Raw genomic sequence first — 21,371 nt, forward strand, 5'->3', positions numbered from 1 at the left:
CTAGGCCTTCCACTGCAGCTGCCCTGCCGGGCCTGCTCCCCACCCCTCACCCTCACCCCTGGAGCGGGTGGACCCTGAGCATGCTCCCCAGGTGCCCTTCGCAAACAGAGCTCTGTGTCCGAGGCTTTGCCCGGGAACCCGGCCCATGACAGGCAATAGCGGGTGTGGTCAGAGGAAACCGGTTCTAAAATGGGACTTGGGGACTGGCCCCGAGGACACATCAGGAGTGGTCGGTGGGGCACAGACGGCTCCTGACCACAATGCCTTCTCCCATGGAACCCTTGCTGCGCTCCCAGGGAGGGGCCCGACAGCGGTTACCATCCCTATTTGCAATGGGGAAGATCAAGGCCAAAGGTGATCTGGCCAAGGTAACCAACCCAGCAGGCAAGCAAAGGAACTCCAACCCCAGGCCACCAACTCCAGATCCGGGGCCTTTACTCACTTCAGTGCCGTTTTTCCTAAGGAAAAAAAAAACCCTGATATTATTATATAGTGATACTACATGCTGAAAACGCTCCAGGATCGCTCAACAGGGCCACTGCAGAGGGTGGATGAGCATGGTGATACGATTATACACTCTCTAGGGAGCCACCGTGCTTGACACTTCCCTTAGGGTGGACCCTGGGGCACCCGGTGAACCTCTGGCTACCGCCACACCTGGCCGCCAGAAATGTCAGTCATTCCCGACAGGCGGACAGCTCGTTCTCACCGAGGTGTTATGTGATTGCACGTTAGGTTAGAAAAGCACCAGGCAGTAGGCCCACTCAGGTAACACGGATGAACTCAGAGGAGATGCAGGCACGTGGACACCTGGGGAACTCTTTGGAACATCTGTGCGGAAATATTAAAAAGAAAATGGGGGGCCCTGGCTGGTGTGGCTCAGTGGATTGAGTGCTGACCTGTGAATCAAGGGGGTGCTGGTTCGATTCCCAGTCAGGGCACATGCCTGGGCTGCAGGCCAGGTCCCCAGTAGGGGGTGTGCAAGAGATAACCACACATTGATATTTCTCTCTCTCTCTCCTTCCCTTTCCCTCTTTAAATAAATAATAAATTAATAAATTAATAAATAATAAAATCTTTAAAAAAATAAAATGGGGGATCTGCTTTAATTTGGAGCTGGAAATCAGATGAGCCCCTAAGGACTTGTTCTGTGAGGGTAGAGACCCTGTTGTATCCACTGTGTGCCCTTCCCGCACGCTGTACACACCACACACGTGTCCAGGAGATGGAGAGTGCCCTTGGGCGCCCGGGAGTGGGCTTGACTGTGTGGACGCGTAGTAGAACCTGAAACCCACGCGTGGTGTCAGGCGAGGAGGCAGAGCTGTGTGGTTCATCTGAGATAAAAAATTAGGTGTGACGTGGGGGGCATGTACCATCAGCTCACACTGAGGGCTTTAATAACATTTGTTCAGCCAGAGTAGACAGGAAAGTGAAGGTCAGCCTATTCCTCGTTAGGGCGATCCCTTTCGGCTTTGGTTGTTGCTTATTTAGTGATAAAGGGGCAGAGGATTGTGATTTTATCGTATTCGCCCAGAAGTATACAGAGGCCTCTCCTTTCACAGTCGGGTTCTTCCTGCCAGAGCCCTCTTCTGAGATGTCCGGGCGTGACGCGCTGAGACCGTGCACTCAGTGAAAGGTGGCGGTTGTCTCTGTCACACTGCAGTTTCAGAAGTTTGTGCGGGCTTCCGAAGGGACCATATGTGCGTCTAGGAAACAATTGCATCTAATACTGAAGACTGCTTTTCTTAAGTGACAACCACCATTTTCTGATCACCTAATGCATAGTTAACATCCTTTTTCATAATCATAGAATATTTTTACAACTTGCTACATAGTTGGGTGGCTTTCGTTTTTCATATGAGAGCTAAGAGAGCACGCTTGCTCATTTTGGTGGTCCTGCAAGGAGACCCACTCTGAGTGCCAGAACGGGAAGGAGGGCCCACCTGTCACTCTGATGAGGCTTTCCCCCACTTATCCGTGCTGCACGAAGCCCTCGGGGAGCCTCTCCTGCTGCACTTGGGAGAACTGTGTCTCGCATATGGCTGAACCCTTTAGCTAATAGACCTGCAGCTGCTGGTATTTGAGCTCTGTTCTCTGGTTCACAAAGTGCCTCACGACAGCTATGGCCACGACCACAGCATTCAGAGAAAGGACGGTGAATGAAAACAGATGTAAACTGCTGAAAGGCTGGTTCCGGGGGACTTCTCCGGGCATTTGGTTCTGAAATCCTGTAATGGGAAACAAAATAAAAACTATTTAAAGAAAAGTATTACTTGACCTTACAAAATTTTCATAGATCTTTATCTTTACATAAGCTATGAATCTTTTTTTTTTTAATTTTATTTATTTATTTTTAGAGAGGGAAGGGAGGGAGATAGAGAGAGAAACATTAATGTGCGGTTGCTGGAAGCCGTGGCCTGCAACCCAGGCATGTACCCTGACTGGGAATCGAACCTGCGACACTTTGGTTCACAGCCCGCGCTCAATCCACTGAGCTACGCCAGCCAGGGCAGCTATGAATCTTATACATCAACTCGTGTATAATATATACTGCTGACCCAACATACAGGAAACGTTATCAACACAACATATATAAACTGGTATAAATGTCTGAATTAGCTGTGTTTAATATTTCCTTTCAAAGGCAAGATGTCCTTACATTTATTTGTTTAAATGCTTAACTCAGTTTGGTTCCCTGAATACGGTGAAAATGTGTGAAATTCAAGCAAAATAGTTAAACAGCAATGCAGGTTCAGTTACTAGTGGTCACTACATTCCATCATTGTCAAAACACACTTGATTGCTGGAGAAAAATTCGTTTCTTCTCTTGAAATAGGAAAGGGTACTTTTCTAATGTGTGTGATACTTCTATAATAACTTTATTCACAGCTTTTTAACTAATCTCAAAGCAATAATCATAGATGCATTGTCTTTTTAGTGTATATGTTTATAAAATTACTGATTTTTTTTTTGGCCTTGGCTGCTTTGACTCAGTGGACTGAGCATTGGCCTGCAAACCAAAAGGTCACTGGTTCGATTCCCAGTCAGGGCACATGCCTGGGTTGTGGGCCAACTCCCCAGTTAGGTGCAAGAGGCAACCAATTGATATCTCTCTCACACATCAATGTTTCTCTTCCTCTCTTTCTCCTTCCCTTCCCCTCTCTAAAAATAAATAAGTAAATGAATAAATAGTTGCTGATTTTAATTTTGTTTGTTTGTATTCTTTTGTTTTTGTCATAGAAATATTTTCACAAACCACAATCATGCTCCTTCATAATCCGTTCTAATAGTAATAAAGAAGAGATCATCGGATTCTTTTATGCCAAGATGGTCTTCACATCAGATAAATTCTTATGAGCAGTTCTTATGTAATTATGACTTATCCTAGACCATCTAATTATGGCTTTTCCTTGAGGGCTCACTGACGCCTCTTCCCCACGCAGTGTGCTGGATCCTAGGCTTCTGTCCTTGAAAAGGAAGTCGGGCAGTCTTGAAAATATAATATTTTTGCTGTTTTTTTAAAAATAGCTTTTTTCCCAAACAGGTGATAGCGTGGGATGCTGGTTATCTTATACTCATTTAGGAGTGAAAATACACTGCTTTCGACTTGTTTATCTGCCAATAGGATTTATAATAAGGAATCAGGAGGCTAAGGAAGAGTGTGGTTTTATATATATACATATATATATTTTTAGGTGATTTTATTTTTTATTTTTTTAATTTTATTTTAATTGTTCAAGTACGGTTTTCTGTCTTTGACTTAAGGAAGAGTGTTGTGTTTAGAGATGAGGACGTTACATTTTTACTCAAAAGCCTTATGAATAATGCTAAATCATCAGTGTGTGACACGCTTAAACTTTACATGGTTTACGTGTCATTGCTAAGGGAAATAAAAATTAATCTTGTAGCCCTGGCTGGCATAGCTCAGTGGATTGAGCACGGGCTGCAAACCAAAGTGTCGCAGGTTCGATTCCCAGTCAGGGCACATGCCTGGGTTGCAGGCCATAACCCCCAGCAACCACACATTGATGTTTCTCTCTCGCTCTCTCTATCTCCCTCCCATCCCTCTCTAAAAAAAATAAGTAATAAAATAAAATCTTTTTTTAAAAAAGTACAGGATTTGAATCAAAATACAATCTTTTCATTAAAAAGATTAATCTTGTGTGCTTAAAACTCCTAACTTATTTAGGGCTTTGCTAAGACTATCTTAAATCTCTCAACTGCACATGTTTTAAAAGGCCTACATTCGAGTAGCAACTTATGCGCCACAAAACACTCTTAGGTGACGAAGCGGCTTTCTCGCACCGGAATCCCCACCTGCACGTGGGTCCCGTCGCAGGCGAACGGGCCCGAGGACGGCGTCCGCCTTCCATTTGTAGGAAGAAACGTCCCGCTTCCTTCTGGAGACGCAGCCTTGGCTGCAGCGGGACCGAGGGTCGCCAGCGTCACAGATGAACGCCCTGCACTGCAGGTACACGGAGCCCAGGCTCCTCAGGAACTTAAACACGTTGAACCGGAATCGCCCGTGGTGCGCAGATAAGGGGTACACCTCACAAGTGTCGTCTCGAGGACATCTGGAACAGAGTTTATGACACACTGAGAAAGGGTGCGGAAGGTCAGCCTTTTCCATGTTGGAAAATGATACTGAGTTCCCTTGGAACTGTCTGATGGGTGGATCCAGAAATCTTTCTGGAAAGGCAGAGTCCTGACCTCAGTGCCGTGACTAAGACGATGGATCTGACTCCTGGGTGAGATGAAGTTCGCTCCAGCTGGGTAATTCCTATCCCATGCGAATTAATTAGAAAACCAGTTCCAACTTATTAGAACTCAAACCCCTTACTTTACCTACTTGCTATGAATGTGCAGTGTGTTGATGTCATTAAAGTCCACCAGCTTAAAAAAAAAAAAGGAAACTCCTGTAAAAAAAAAAGAACTTTTAAAAAAAAATAATATGCCCTGGCTGGTGTGGCTCAGTGGATTGAGCATGAGCCTGTAAACCAAAAGGTCACCAGTTCAATACCCAGTCAGGACACATGCCTGGGTTGCAGGCCAGGTCCCCAGTTGGGGGCAGAGGCAACCAGTTGATGTTTCTCTCCTCTTTCTCCCTCCCTTCCCCTTTCTCTAAAAGTAAACAAATAAAATCTTTTAAAAAATAAATAAAAATAAAAATAAATAATGCCACATAAACTTTACTGAACACATAATATCTATGTACTAAATTGGGAACCCATGAAATAATGTTCTGGATTTTTGTTGAAAACAATAAAAAGGTAAAAAAAGCAAAAATATACATAAAGCCTTCTTGACAAAAAATAAGTTTGTATCTATCAGCAAATACTTCATAAATACACTTAACAGTTTGGTGGATATGGGGCTATGGCTGTAGAAATGTTTCAGTTTAAATCAGTTGTAACTAAACACAGTAACTATTTTATAAAGTGGTTGAATTGCTGCAATTCCATGGCAGTAGCACTAGAAAACTATGAATTAGATACACGGACACACGCGCCATCTTTCTCCGGGAAGGCAGCCCCCAGAGAAGCATGTCCCGTGTCAACACGTACCCACTCTTGATCAGGTCATAGGTGGTAGAGGCGAAGTCGGGCGTGGGCGAGGCGCGGCAGGTGTCCAGAAACACCACCAAACTCAGGTCTGACGTGTGCAGACTGACTTGAACGAAAAGGTTCTGGTTCAAGTCCACATAATACGGCGACTCCGATATCGGCTTCTCAAATGAACTGGACTCGAAAAGAGCCATGCTTGTGTTGTACGTGCCCAGGGCGCTCTGGCTCTGTATGATGTCGTCTTCTGTCACGTACATCGTCTCCACCACGGCAGTGTGCTCCATCTCACACTTCACAATGATCTGCAGGTGCTTCTGGCGGGTGATCACTCCAGAAGCTGGGGCTGCCGACAGGGTGATTGTATTGGTGTAAGTAATCGAATGATCTTCTACCTGCGGAACGGAATGGCATTCAAACATCATACCTTAAGTCCGGTGACATTTGAGAGCAAGACGTGAATAACCCTTGCGGGAAGGGACATCACTTTCTTAAATCACAAGATAATGGCTCTCGTGTCAAAATGCCATAAACCTTAGATGTGCTTTATTTAAGAAACATGCTGGGTAGGAAGAAAAAGTGTGCAATGAGAGATACAGCTTGGATTAGAAAGACTTGAAGAATCGGACAGATATTTTTTTTTCAGCTACATTAAAAACCATTTTGAACGCAAATCTCCAGCCCTGGAAGGACTTTGGGCGCAATAACAAGTTGCCTGTTGTGAGTAGCACCGCATTACTGTGGCCAACAAACAGCTGTTTCCCGAATGGCTGCAGACAGACGGCCTGGAATAGGTTCTGTCCAGACTGCCTTCCCTGGAGATTCACACTGTAGTAACTCAGGTGTTCATTGTGGACCAAAAACAAACAAACGAAACAAACAGCTACATAAAGATTTACTTCCATCCTTATCAATTCCTGTTGCTTAATGACTTACGTGAAAAGTTTAGGGTATGTATCCTAAAGGGCTGAAAATGTTAAGAGATTTTAAAGTTCTAGAAAATGTAGAACAAATCACAGACATCCTTCATGTTTAAAATAAGGATGAGGTTTTTACCTTCTGTCTTTACAGGGGAAAGAAGGCCATAAAAATGCAGCCAGACTTCTGCTAAATGTGAGCTAGAAACGTTTTCTAGGCCAGTATCATTAGCAAGCTACTAACCCCGCAGGGCATCGCTGTTCAAACTCTCTCCAGGGAGTTTTCGGAATTCTTTACCTTTCGGGAAGATATGCACCCTCCAGCTACCCTGAAACTGAAGGCAGTAATTTGGCATTTGTGTGTAAATTAGTGTGTGCACTTCTGTGTCCACACATGTTTATCACATGCCAGACCACTAAGATTTGGAAGTTGTTCATTCAAGCGGCCAGCAAGCATTCCACCGTCCACACTACCAAACCTACCTTTGGCATTGGACACAACCCAGCTACCAATACTTCACTTAAAGAAATACAATAAAATAAAAATAATATTTAAAAAATATTCCACGTTACCTTTTTAACTGTACCACATCCATCAAGAGGGATAGAAAATTCCACCACATTTGATACTTTGGGTCTGCAAGTTGGGTCATTTAGCTGTAAGTTATTCTCTTTGTATTTGAAAGATTCCAGGTAGGATTTACTTATGATAGCTCTCATCTTGTCAGAGGAGCAAATTAAAGAAGCTGTCCAAAAAAAGGGGGGTATGATCATGTTTATGTCATCTAGGAACTTCGGATCTTAAAAAGCTGTGTGTGCAGGTGAATATACAAAAACTCAAAACCCATTTTGCCCCAAACTGTGATCAGAAGCCTGAGATAACAGAGCAATTGCTCCACCGTTTTTCAATGTTCACCGTGACCTTGGTTGCAGCTAGAACCTATAAATCTAATATTTCTAACTGTGCTTTGCAGAGGGCATTCAGGAAAGGAGTCCACACTTTCTGCAAAGTCTTTCTCAGGTTAATGCAATCGTTAACTTCCCCTTGTACTAAGCAACGAGCAGAACTGATTCTCAAGCTTCAGACTGAATATTTTCCAAACTATATGTGAGTCTGTCATATCCTTTAGAACGTGTCTCAGGCTTGCCAACAGCGATAGCCACTCCTAGGACAAGGATGAAGGAGCAGTTTCTATGGACACAATCTTCACGGGAGCTCCAAATAGCTAAGGAACATGACTTACTTGTGTTGACATTTTCTGCATAAATTGAAGAGTAGGAAGCAGAAAAGCCCCGGTAGGAGTTGGCATAATCTGTAGACAGCACGACGGTCAATGAGTTGGACGAGGACTCGAAGGTGGGCCTCACACGGCCACACACTTGTCCAATCAGGCCAGAGGTGGTGGAGGGGCCGTCATAGACGGCAACGAAGTCAAATCGGCAGTGCTCGTCCACTTCTAGGCTGGAGAAGTAGTAGGGCTGCTGGCGAGAGAGCTTGCAAACCAGTTCAACTCCATTTAGTACAATCCCACCCACCCCGGTCCTTAGTGATGAAGGATTTCTCCTTGCATTGCTACCTCACGTTTATGATGGCAAACCTGGGGCTTCGCCAGGCCCCCACGGGACCTCAGAATCTTCAGGAAAATAGTCAGCTTAGCTCCATGCAATAGTATTGGTGTTTCTCTAGACATCCTGTTCTTTGAAAAGCACCCATCTATGGGGGGGTGCCTGTGATCATTTCTCTTCCCCGGGACCCCCTCCCCTGCCAGGCGGGCTTACTACATTTGCTCCAGCAGGAGAAATGGACCAGAGTACTTACAAAATCTCTTTGAAGTTTAATTCTATCTTGTAACCTTCCTCCACTTGTATGTGCCACACGCAATAGGCCATCTCAGGATGTGAATTTGGGTAGTTGGGGCTGGTAAAGGAACCTTCGAGGTTGTCCAAGTACCCACCACAGTTTGGAATAGCTGAAAGGGTTGCGAGGATGACCAGAAAAGTAAATCAAGATAAGGACTTCCTTTACTCTCTGTGCTGTGCATTAGTAAGAGCTTAACCCATTTTCCAGAGCTGTATTCCAGCTCCCTCTTGAGAACGGGTCGCATATTGAGATGCTCACCCTTCCCTGTCATCGGAGTGTCTGCCCACGGGTGCAGGGCAGATGGTGAATGCTGTGCTGCTGCCCAGTGAACACTATTAAAGCCTCACTTCGAGATCTGCCCCAGCTGTAGAGACCCTCCATTCCCTGGACTGAGCCATAAAGCAAAAGTCACACTCTGAGGACCGCCACTGAAGGCTCTTCCACACTTAGCCCCAGCCTAGCTTTCCCGTCTCATCAGCCACCACCATGTGACCAGCTGGGCCAGCCTGTCCCTTCTTCCCACGTCTCCTCAGGCTGCTGGTTCCAGCAGACAGGAGTCCTCTGCCCCTGACTCCGCCTCTCCCGACCCTGGTCCCACCACTGCTCCAGCTCAGCTCAGATACAGCCCGCACAAAGCCGCCTTGGTTCTCCCCCTCCCCGGAGGGCAGGCGAAGCAGCCAGGCGAATGAAACACCAAGAAGCCACACCGAGGGCTCTGTGTAGGGGGTTGTAAAATGGCTTTGATTGGCTAAGGCACAGGCTACATGGCAGGCAGGGGCTGGAGGTAAGGCATGAAAAGGTGCCGGGGTGCAGCTTGGGAAACCACGTGTGCTCTTCTCCAGAGATTCGTTGGCACCAGGAACCCAGTGGTTTCACGGGAGACTGACCCGGTCTGCTCCAGGCCTCAGAAAGGAGACCAGAGCAGAGTTTTCTCATGGGCCAGCCGCAGAACTGCTTGTCACCCTGCTTGTCACCCTGCAGTGGCATCCAGGTGCTGTGAATGCAACGCCAGGTCATTGGAGCCTCCGACGTCCTGGCAGGTTTAGGTTCAGAGGTGAGGTCAGAGGTTTTGCAGTTTGTACTCCCGGATGATTATCTTTTTCAAGAATGACCTGGGAGCCTTGTTAAACCTGAGGACTCTAAAGCCCCAACCCAGATCTAAGGGATCGGACCAAGGGAGGGGCACTCCCTGAACAGGCATTTGAAAAGATCTCAGGGCTATTATCAAACAGGCTGAGCTTGGGGAGTCTGCTTTAGTCTCTAACGCAGGTCGCCATCCAATCAGCCCCGCCCATCTGTCTCACCTGCGAGTTGGTTAGGAATGAAGTTCATGGGCTCCACTCCAGGACCTACACGTCAGGATCTCCCTGGGGGGGGGGGCGGGGGGGCAGGACCCTGACTTCACAAGCCCTCCAGGCGATTCTCACAAACAGCATCTGGGAGGGACTAGCCTCAGACTCCAGGGTACAGCGCCCCAGGCAGGGGTGTGTAAGCTCCTGTGCTCACACAGAAAGGCAAGCCTCAGGCATGTGAATAAGAACTTACAGGTGCCGGGAGAGAAGAAGTAGTAGAACATGAAGACGGTCCTCTGAATCCTCGCGGAGTCGGTGACTATTTGAAACGTCAGTGTGTTGGATGCTGATTCGAACACAGGAACATAATCGTTTTTGCTGCAGACTTTCCCCAGCGGAGACCCCAGGGTGGAGTTCCCATCAAAAACTTGAATGTTTTCACTTTCACAGCTTCCATCTGGATCGAGCCTGCGAACCGGACACACCCGTAGTTAAACAGCCACCAGCGAGCGGGCACTCACCAGCAAGGGGGGTCAGTTGTTCACAGTGGCATCACAGTGTACCAAGGGGTGGCACTTCTGTTTTCATCTCAATGTCTCCATGACCGCCCTCCCTCAACGCCACACCCCACCCATCAGTCAGTGGCTCAGGGGGCTGAAGCGCTCTGCCAGCGCCTTCCGCCACGTAAGTGGGGAAGGTGGGCCTGGAACTCAGGACCCCGGTTCTTCTCCCAATTTCCATCTCTCCTCTTCCCCATGCCCATGGGGCTGTTTGGTGTAGACTTCTTATTTACAATTGAGCCCCCTTTGTCCTCTGAAATCCAAGGCTGTCAAGGTGGAGCATTTTTCGGAAATGGCCACCCCTCTCAAGGTAAAGCAACTCGAGCATCTTCCCAGTTGTCCCCTCCTGGCCTCGCGTCACCCCTTTGTCAGGCAGCCCCGTGTCCTGCATTGCAAGGGCAGCCCAGCATGACTGTCTCCGCCCGTCCTGACAGGGTCTCCCCAGGTGCCCTTAGGAAACACGTTTCCAAGGTGACCTAGAGGAGAAACCACAAGGGTAGACAACCTGGATTTTAATTCCACCTGAGCTACCGGCTGTGTAACTTTGGATAGGGGATTTAATCTTTCTTGATTTCAGTTTTCTAGTCCGTAATGTGGGGTTTTCTCAGCCAGCTTCATTCTATGGATGAGGCTTATAGTTTTCTGAACCTGAAGCTCCTAGCACACACCTGGCACCCAGGATGCGTCCCATAAAAGTGAAATGTTCACTTCCCCTGCCCACACTTCTGGGCTCGCTTCTCCTCTCTCTCTCTCTTTTTTAAATTTTATTTAAATTATTGTTGCAGTACAATTTCTCCTCTCTTTTTACACAGCAAAAATAGTGTATGTGTCTCTTAACAGTGCTACCAGTCCAGGAAATTTGAAAGTCCCCCTCCTCTTTCGTTTCTTTGGGGGCCACATGGAAGTCGATTCCTGTTTCAGTGGAATAGGGCCATCCTATTCAGAGTGTGGCCCCCTGGCCAGGAGCAGCATCACCTGGAAACTGGTTACATACGGGAATTCTCAGGCCCCACTCACCCCACCTGAATCAGAGAAGCCGGGGCTGGCTGGCGCCCAGCCGTCGTGGTTTACAAAACCCTGATACTCTCTAGTCTTGGAACCACTGGGATAGGGCGAGCGTGCATGAGGTCCTGGAATAATGTGTCAGTCGGCATGGTTCCATTATAACACGGATGGAGCGTTAGGGCTTGTTTATGTCGATTAGCCACGGCAGAACTGGTTTCATTGGACGTCGCTTTGCTTGAAGTCACAGAAGCTGTTGACCACGTTCAGTACAGACTTACTATACTCGTTACCAGTGGAGCCTACATACACTTGGGCTTGAAATGATTAGAAAGGGAAATCCAGGCTGGCAGCCAAGGAGGACGCCTGGCAATGAGACGTAGAAAATAGGTGTTTGGCCCTGGAGCCAGGTGGCTCGGGTTCGAGTCCTGTCCCACTTCTATTAGGATGTGACTTTGGACACAGCTGAGAGACTTCTGTTGAGTGGGACTGGACTGCATCTGCCCCAGAGGGCTGTGGAGAGGAGCAGCTGGGCCAGTCCCCAGGAAGCCCGAGTACGGGAGCACAGCGCCCTGTCTCGGCTGGACTTCCCACTGCCACCACCCGGACTCTGCCAAACACGTGTGAGCATATTTTCATTTCAAAATAAAGAGTTTAACATCCAAGGCAAAAAAAAAAAAAAGACCGATGCCCCCGGGTCCCGCCCCCAGAATTGTCAGCTGACTGTGTGGGGTGCAGCCCCAGAACCTGAGCTGGCCAAAGCTCCCCTGCTGATTCTAGTGCACAGCAAGGCATGGGGCCACCAGTTCAGTGCCTTAGGGCTCTGGAACCGGATTAGTGGGCCCGAACCCTGGGCATTCCACTTACAATTGGCGTGACCTAAGACAAGTTCCCACCCTCCTGTGCCTGCTGTCCTTGTACTGACCTCACAGAACCTCTGTGACCGCAGCCCGGGGCACAGGCCTCCGGCAGTGACTATCAGCCATCACCATCAAGTTCATGGTCGGGAGAGTCACCACCACCTCGAGGAGCCCCAGATTTCTGTCCGCAGGACGCCCTCCCATGGCCAGAGCTCCACCACCCCCTTTAGAAACTGAGCCCCTACTTACTGGAAGTGGGAGAAGACGACTCGGATGCTTTTGTTTTCTGGCCTTGCTAGTGTCCAGGTGCAGTTCTCGTTGGGGTTGAGCTGCAGGATGAGGGCTTTGTGGGCCTCAGACTGGCTGGCACCTCCCAGGTTGGCCCTGCAGCTGGACTGGCCTGGTGGAGACCACACAGGTGGCGCTGAGGAGAGCGGGCAGCCCCTGCCTCCCCCAGGGCCTGGGACTCTACCCCCTAACCCCCAGTTGGATGTGTGCACCAGCGTGCTGGTGATTGTGAACGGAATTTAGCTCACTCCAAAGCACGCCACCAGTTACACTAAGTTTCCTCTCTTGGACCCCTTGGGTAGAATGAATTTATGATTTCTCTAACTAGAGTGCATGAAAGAACAAAGAATATACTAGGGACTGCAGAAAGATGATTTTAAAAAGCTTTATATCTAGAATAAATAAAGACCTCTTACAACTCAGTAATTTAAAGACAGCCCAATTAAACACGGACAAAGGGCCAAGACAGATATTTCTCCACAGAAGATGTGAATGGCCAAGAAACACACGGAGAGACACTCAGCATCCCCAGTCTAAGGGAAGTGCAAATCTGAAAACCACAGCCGGTTCCACGTCACACCGATCACGACGTGAAACAAACACTGGGATCGGAACAGGAAATACCAATGTTGGTGAGGATGTGGGGGAATCCGGACCCTGCACCACTGCTCGGGGGGTGTAAAATGGGACCGCTGCTGGGAAATGGTCAGGAAACCCCTTAAAAACTAAACAGAATTATCGTAACCCAGCCATCTGCTTCTAGGCATATCCCCAAAGGAAATGAACACACATCTCCACACAAAAACGTGTACACTGAGGTTCGTAGCGGCACTACTCAACATAACCAAGAAGTGCAAACACCCTAAATATCCACCAACTGTGAAATATTAAGTAAACAAAATATGGCACACCCACCCAAGGAAATGTTATTCGGTGACCACAAGGAAGGAAGTGCTGATATATGGCATGGCCTATGGATAAACCTTGTAAACATATCGTGTGACTCCATTCATATGAAATGTCGAGGACAGGTAAATCTACAGACAGGAAGAATGGTGGTTGTCTTGGGCTGGGGGCGTTGGGGGAAGTGGAGAGAAACTGTTAATGGGCACAAAAGTTTCTTTTGGGGGTGATAAAATGTTTTCAAATTACTGGTGATGGTTGCACAAGACTGTATATACTAAAAACCACTAAATTTACATTTTAGAAAACTGGGTTTTATGGTATATGAATTATATCTCAATAAAGCTGTTATTAAGGAAGAGGAGGAGGAGGGAGAGGAGGAGGGAGAGGAGGAGGAGCAGCAACAGCTATAATTGAATGGGAACAAAAAAAATTGAATATTTTGTAAAGGAACCTGAGTAATGGTTAAAAACTCCACTTAGAAACAAAGGTAATTTTCAGTTTTATCCATGACAGATAAGTGATATTCTTATAACAATAGTGTTTATTTAGTTTGCCCTAACAGTAACTATTACTATTATGTTTATTAGTAAAGAAATTAGAAAGCAAAGACAACTAGAGTATAATTCCATCCACCCAGAAACAAATATAATGAAAAACTTCTTGTACATACTTCCAGACACTTCCATTTTCTCTACTTGCTAATTTTTTGATACTCAAATGTGTACCTTTTAAATATAAGCACCATCCTATTTTACAAATTTCAGGCAGTTTTTTGTTTCCTTAGAGTAGATGCTAGGCATCTTTCTCATAGCTCAGTCTTATCTTTAAGAAGTTGCCAAAGACTATTCCTCTGTAGGCACTTACCACACCTCACAGAACAACTGATGGAGATTTACATTGCTTTTTAAATCATGTCAATGCACAGTACATACACCTTTTGTGCACCTACATGATCATTGCCTAAATACTAATTCTTAGGAGTGAAATTACCTGGCAAACTTTTTTAATGCCTTTTCATTTTTATGTTTGATTGTCATAAAGGCCTGAAAAAAAACGTAAGTGCTCATTCAAAACCCCATCGAGAGCATATGTGTCAATATCCTCTGTGTTAGGGCTAACAGCAGATGTCAGATGTCCAAAAACTGTGGGCAGAGGCCTCTTGAAAGGAGGTCTCCCCTACTTTGAGTGCAAAAAACTAGTCCAACGTCCTTACCTTCAGACTTGGTCACCGTAAACTCAGCCAAACCTGATGCAATTAGAAGGGCCAAAGGGATGAGCCTCCTGGCGGCCTCCATCTTCGGAAGGGGCTGAACAGCCCGGAGGGCCAGCAGGCTTTTATACTTCTCTCCCCGGCCTGCCTGGCATCGCAGGCTTCTGGGTGACCTTCGGGGGCAGGAGTCGGTTTGACCACGTCAGGGGCAGATGTACGTGAGAGCACAGCAGCTGTGACTGGTTTAGTACCAGCGGTCCCTAACAGTGTTTGCCCTTCTCCGCCGATTCCCGGGAGCCCTGCAGATAGCACCCCGCTCCCGCTCCTGCTGGGGGGCTCCCGCGCCCGGTACACAGTGGGCGCTGAGCAGCTCCTCCTGGCGCTGATTTGGATTTGGGCCTTTGCCCTGGGATTTGTTTAGATCACCGAAGGGGTGACAGCATTGGCACCTTGAGCCTTCCCTGCTCTTCCCTAAACATGAAAGCTTTTGGGGGGTCCAAAGAATCAAGTTGGGACATGGGTGGCACCTGGGCCACCTCTGGGTGCAGCTAGGTCACGCTGGTGCCTGCCTGGTGGCTGACACTGAGGGAGAGGAGGAGGTGGCACAGGATGGGGCAGAGAAAGAAAGTACAGATTCAGGTTCAGCTTGCTCGAGTTTCTAGCCGGTTATGCCCAGGGAGCCTGCAGTGGGCGAATGGAAGCCCCACAGGCACTGTGCTTTACAGGTGACAGAAAGGAATCCTGGTGTCCAGAGTGAGACCAGGGCTGCAGTGGCAGGGCCAGCACCTGTAACATTCATTCATTCCTTCATTCATTCGTTCAACAGCTATTCATTAGCTACATAAGAGACACAGTCCTGACCTTGTGGAACTTATCTAAGTGGGGGAAACTGACAACAAACAAAAATAAATTATAAATAGTAAATATAATAAAACTGCTTTGAGGGGTGAGGAGATGCAATATTAGCGTGGGAAGAAAAGCATCTTGAGAAGATGAAATGTGAGCATGTGCAGGGAAAGATACACATGCGTGATCTGGGCTTAAGAGATGCATTTTAGGCAAAAGAATGGCAAGTGCAAAGGCCCCGAGGCAGGAACCAGCTGGGCAGGCACATCTGCATGACAAAGGAAGTCTGGTGAGTGTGGCGGATATGAGTGAAGGGGAGGAAGGTGGAAGAAGATGATAAAAAAGGAGAGAAAGGTCATGGTCAAATGGTGAAGAATTTGTAGGTCAGATAAGAACCACAAATTGTATTCTAAATTCAATTAGAACTTTTGAGCAGGAGACAATGATCAGTTTTTAAAGAATCTTCCCAGCAGATCTGTGAAGGTAAAGGTAAGTACAGACTGGGTCCTCTAGGTGAAACCCTTCCTGGTTGTCCTCAACCCTTCTGTGATGTACTGACTGTCCTCACGCCCAGACCCCTCCGTGGGCTCTGAGACATTGGGGCTGGAAAGGGCACAGGCCTATCCTATGACCCAGGGGAATCCACCCCAGGTTGGGTTCCTGGACCAGGTGTTTGGGTCCACACCCAGCAGTGCAGTGGCAACGCCAACACCTGCGACCTTGACAAGTTGTGTTCTCAGGAGCTGGGACACGGACCAAGGCACCCACGCAGCTCCACTCAGGAGCCCGCTGGTGACGAGACAAAGCTGTAGCTCACAGAACACCTAAGGCCAGGCTGGAAGCAGTAGACTCCAGGAGAAAACGCCCAGGGACTCACAGACAGGTCACTGCCCGCGAGGAAGATACGACCTAGAATTTGTCTCTTAAAACTTGCACTGGGGCTGTTCTGGGAAAGCAGCTCCACTGCCACTCCCCAGCAGGCAAATTTCTCCACACGGGAGTGCTGAATAGTCCCTCGTCAGCCAAGGCCTCTACTGGGGGGCTGAGTCTCAGCCAGGAGCTGGCCTCCTGGGGCCTAAATCCCAGCCAGGAGTTGGCCTACTGGGGGCTGAGTCTCAGCCAGGAGCTGGCCTACTGGGGGCTGAGTCTCAGCCGGGAGCTGGCCTACTGGGGGCCTGAATCCCAGCCAGGAGCTGGCCTACTGGGGGCCTGAATCCCAGCCAGGAGCTGGCCACTTGCAAATGCATCCTTCATTCGTTTGCTCCCTGTCAGCCCAGAGGTAGTAGGCATTTCCTTCACCTATTCCTGCTCTTCTTCATCCCTTTTACTAGTTCATTCTTTACATTCAGTAAAACCAGGGATGCTCACAAAGTTTTGGTTAATGAGAAAATGCACTTATTGCGGTTGCATTTGGGGTGTCTGTGATCAGAACAGGGTTCCTGAAAGCCCAGTGAGAACAGCAGAAACAGAAGGGAGCTGGCGAGCAGAAGTCGAGACGGGTGGGTGGGCCATTGCTTATCACTGGGATCAGGAGAAACTGGGCTTTGACAGGCAGCCAAGGCTCCCATCAGCAATTAAAGACACTGACGGATGAGTCAGCAAAAATCTAGATTGAAAAAGGAATACGAGGAGGAGGAACTCTGAAGATTTGCAGGGTGCCCAGAGGAGGAATCGCAGGTTTTCTGAATGCCCTTGACACCACTGAGCTCAGCCCATCATTGCACAGATCAGGCAACCTAAACCCAGAGACGTTCCGCCTGGCTGTGCTCTCTCCCTCGCAGGTTTATGGAGTTCCCCTTCGGGACGAGGAGCATAACCATCCGCTGCCGAGTAGCTGAGCGAGAGCGGAAGGAGCCCAGAAGGAGAGAGCCTGAATGAACCGCTCCGGCCTGGGAAGGCCAGCTGGGTCTGCCACTGGAATCGCCCTAAGGTCCACATACATTTTCCTTCTGGGGCCGGAGCTGTGCTCCGTGCTTCTGTTTTCTACTCTCGCGCTCCCTGTATCGCAAGATGATAGTGCGACTGGCTGCCAAGTCCCACAGTGGGAAATACACAAAGTTAAGTGCACTTCTAACTAACAACAAAAATACCGGAGGCGGAGGAGATGATCTTCAACGCTGCATTTATTCAAAAGTCCATAAATATGTTATATGTTATATATGTTATATATGTTAAACATGCACATAATAGAAACATGATAAAACTTGAATTAAAAAAAACCACTCTACTAAGAAAGAAATACGTATCGCTCATGGAGATATTTGTGCGCACCAAGTCAGAGACCCTCGTTTACTTCACAGAAGCACGGTGGCAGGGAATCAAAGTTATACACATTACATTCGTCACAGCACGGGAGGCCGGAATAGGGCTCAGCGGCTATGGAGGAGGCTGCCGTGATCTTGTCCCGGATGACCGTGAAGGGATTACTTTTAAAGTCCAAACAAACAGGTAGCTTTGGAGCTCTTGAGAAAAGACAGACACACACATGGGGTTAGAAATTTCTTCTTAGTCCATTTCTTACAGAGTCAAGGGCGCCTGAGAACTTCAGGGCTGGAGCCAGCCACACGTGTGACGCCGGCCTGAGATGAAGCTCTCTGCCCCTGTCCCAAGGTCTTACCTTATTTATTCTTCTCCTTAGATTGCTCAAAATGTAAAATCAGATTACAGCAAGTAAGGGAGAGTGAGTTCCAGCTCTCCCTTACTGGCTGTGGGCCGCCCAGCTGGTAACTGCAGGCCCGCTCAGTGCAGAGCATGATGGGGAAGGGGCCACAGTCAGCTGCTCCCCAGGTTCTGGAAGGTACCTCCTAGCTCACAGGTAACAGGCTGACCTCCCCTAGAATGGGAACAGCACTTCTTCTGACAACAAATCTCTCCCATATTTGAGGCGTCCTCTCCCCAAAATTCGATTACTTGTCCGGTCTACACTCCTTTTCAGGCATCTCCCAGGATCTTCACACAGTCTCACAGGCCCACGTCATTGTCCCCAAGGCCGTGGGCAATGAGTGAGGGAACAGGGTGAGAGCCCCCGGCTCAGGCCCGGGGAGGCCGGCTCAGCCTGCCCTCTGCGTGAACGGGAGGCAGACACTCAGGGACGCAGCCCACCCGCAGTCTGCAGGGCCTGGGGCACAGGGAGGGCCACCCCTGAGCTGAGTCCCACAGCTGAGGGTGCACTCCACGGGGTCAGGTGACAGCAGGGAGCACTGACACGCAGAGCCACCTGCTGGCTGGGCTGAGAACTCTCACCTGTGAGCTCACAAACCCAAGCCAGGAGGGGAAGAAGCCAAGGTCCTGTGCTCACCGGCCTTTGCCTTTTCAGACTTACCCTCTGCTCCTGACCTCAGCCAGGGTGTGGCCCCAGGGCAAGGAGTGGCCCTGCTCCAGCAGAGAGCCTCAGGGGTCCCATGGGAGGGGTCTTAATCACTCTTACCCACGTCACTCACTTCAACGCCTGGGACACTTTGAAGTAAAGGGAGAAGACAACACCTATCAACAGGAGCATAGCCACCAGGATACCGGCACCAATGCAGAGCATCAATATCGAGTTGATTTGAGAAGACGCAGTTTTACCTAGGCAGAGAAGTGCAGGCAAGCGGTGACTACAGCTTCCCTCCCCGCACCAGCACACAGCAACCTCAATCGGCTTCTTCCGGTGGAGGAGGAATCAACCCCAAACCATAGAGGCTTATGTGTGTAAAACACAAGCCAACCTTCCCAGGGAGGCCCAGGAGGCTTATGGAGATGAGGGCTTATTTATGAACGAGATGTAACGAATGCAAAATCCAGAGAGAAGGAAGGGAAGTGGGAAGAACCTTCTCTCCGAGTCACAGGCAGTCACCTGCAGCCGGAAGGGACCAGCAAGCCTGTACCCAAGCCTGTTGGTTAGGGGGGGAGTGGTTTTCCTCCCAAACGCCTCGGCCTCATGAAATATGTTCACTTGTGGAGTAAGAATTAACTGTGTATCACACTTAAAAATCTTCTGTGACAATGAGTAAGAAAATAACTTTGTCACAATGTTCAACAACAGTGAAAATACACAAATCCGTTTCGTAATACTTGTTGTAGGAAATAAGTTTTCACTTCTCCCACTGACAACTGAATCCTAAATCCTACATCCTTCCAGGAAATCCAGTTTGTCGGGAAAAAGCAGCTTGCTTGACCTCACTCCCAGGGACTAGGTCCAAGTCAGCCGGGAAGGACGAGACGACCCTCTGCAGAGGCGAACTTACCGTCCGAGGCTTCGCAGCTGGACCAATGCCGAGAGTTAAACACAATGACAATTAAAATAAACTTTAGGGAACCGCAGTACATCTTGTCAGGCACTTCTCCAACGTTTACTTGCGAAAGAAAACAATAATTAGGCTCGTTAGGAGTGACTGAGTGGAAGTTCGCAGAGCTCCGGTTGGGAGCGCAGTCCCACCGGAGCTGGCAGAAGGGACGGCCACCCCCTGGCTCCAGCTGGTAGGCTCATCAGGCTGCGGGCTGTGTGACATCAGCACCCGGGACACCAGCTCTGCTCCGTGGAGTTCTGAATTCCATTCCAGGCAGAGGTAAGCCAGCTCCAGTGCAGGTATGATTGGCCTAGGGCTATTTTATACCGCTGAGTCTCAGCCTCACCTTTTTCCGGGTCTGTGTCCTTCAGGGAACCTTTTCAGGTTTGACTGTTCACCAAAAGGAAATTGGGGTTCACAGTAAAAGGACAATAATGTGGAGAGACAAATGCCTAAAAAGACTCACATATCTGAAAGTTCAATCATGAAAGACTGATGAGACTTTGTTTTAGCCACACAATGGAATAATATATATAGTTATAGCCACGTAACAGGATTCACTACAGATACACTGGCTTCAGAATATTGTCATATGTTACGGTTCAGACAAAAAAGATTTCAAAAAGTAATATGAATAAGATACCTGTTCTAAATCAGATTTCTATGATTTCAAGGTGCTCACACCTAACACAGCTGGCTCAATTAAATAAGGGAATTATTTTAACTACAGAGGTTATTCTTTGCTGCTCTGGCCAAACCCTGGCTGAGACTGTGGAAAGCAGTGGAGATATCGATAAAAATGGTGGCATAAGAACTCTGAAAATTCTCTCCTCTGTAAAAGCAATAAAAAAATAAAAATAAAAAACTTGGCAGCCCTGGCTGGCGTAGCTCAGTGGATTGAGCGCGGGCTGTGAACCAAAGTGTCGCAGGTTCGATTCCCAGTCAGGGCACATGCCTGGGTTGTAGGCCATGGCCTCCAACAACCACATATTGATGTTTCTCTCTCCCTCTCTCTTTCTCCCTCCCTTCCCTCTCTAAAAATAAATATATAAAATCTTAAAAAAAATCTTGGCAAAGGAATTTCCAAAGGAAGTTCATTACCTGACCTGTCTGCTGGTTACCTGGGAGACCTCACTTGCAAAGCTATCTGTATTTGACCTCATGTGGAGTCTACCCAGTGAAAAAAAGTCTTCTTCTCGGGGAACTTGGACAAAAACAATTACAGGCTATTGCTTTAACCTCATGGCTACTTGAAAGAGTGGATAACATCTGGGGCAAATGATAGACTAGCCAATTAAGATAGACAAAGCTGAACTAAGTTCTTATGGTTGAGAATGCAAGAATAAAAACCTCTCATGCTTTGTTCACTGACACCACAGTGGAAATGGCCTTGTTGCCCCTGGGTGATGGTGGCGGTCCTGAATCTCAACTAAGCCTCCCCCGAGACCACTGAGTTAGGGGGAACGGTGCCTCACTGCCACCAGGTCAGCATGGAAGCCCAGACTCCCCGCGGTCTCCACTGACACCTCAGTGGAGGGGCAGGGGTGCTAGAGCCCAGAGGTAAGTCTCAGTTCTCTATTCAGCCTGTCCGGACACAACCCTGGGACCCCTCTTTACAGCCTGGGGATGCTTCTCAGCATCAAAATATTCCAATGTGCACGGAGGTCATCCAGCCCCTTTTGTTTTGGTATCATCCAGTTTAGGGTGTGGGACCAGTTTTTGCCTAATTTCCCTTTCACTGTATAGGTAATAAACTGTATGAATCTAGAAGTAGATTGTTGTATTTTCACCAGCAAAATT

At 48.1% G+C, this 21,371-nt stretch overlaps 1 protein-coding gene across 1 annotated transcript; it reads right to left on the reverse strand.

The window, feature by feature from the left end:
• Positions 1-1,537: 1,537 nt before the first annotated feature.
• CUZD1 (CUB and zona pellucida like domains 1) lies at positions 1,538-14,570 on the reverse strand. Its single transcript, XM_028511196.2, has 9 exons — positions 14,461-14,570; positions 12,303-12,453; positions 9,885-10,099; positions 8,298-8,448; positions 7,723-7,940; positions 7,052-7,224; positions 5,565-5,956; positions 4,306-4,574; positions 1,538-2,228 (listed from the first exon to the last, which is right to left on the reverse strand). Exons 1-9 carry the CDS (start codon positions 14,540-14,542, stop codon positions 2,056-2,058), a joined length of 1,824 nt encoding a protein of 607 aa, XP_028366997.1. The 5' UTR covers positions 14,543-14,570; the 3' UTR covers positions 1,538-2,055.
• Positions 14,571-21,371: the final 6,801 nt, after the last annotated feature.

The sequence above is a fragment of the Phyllostomus discolor genome, chromosome 5 (genome assembly GCF_004126475.2).
Source record: "Phyllostomus discolor isolate MPI-MPIP mPhyDis1 chromosome 5, mPhyDis1.pri.v3, whole genome shotgun sequence".
In the NCBI taxonomy this organism is placed as follows: domain Eukaryota; kingdom Metazoa; phylum Chordata; class Mammalia; order Chiroptera; family Phyllostomidae; genus Phyllostomus; species Phyllostomus discolor.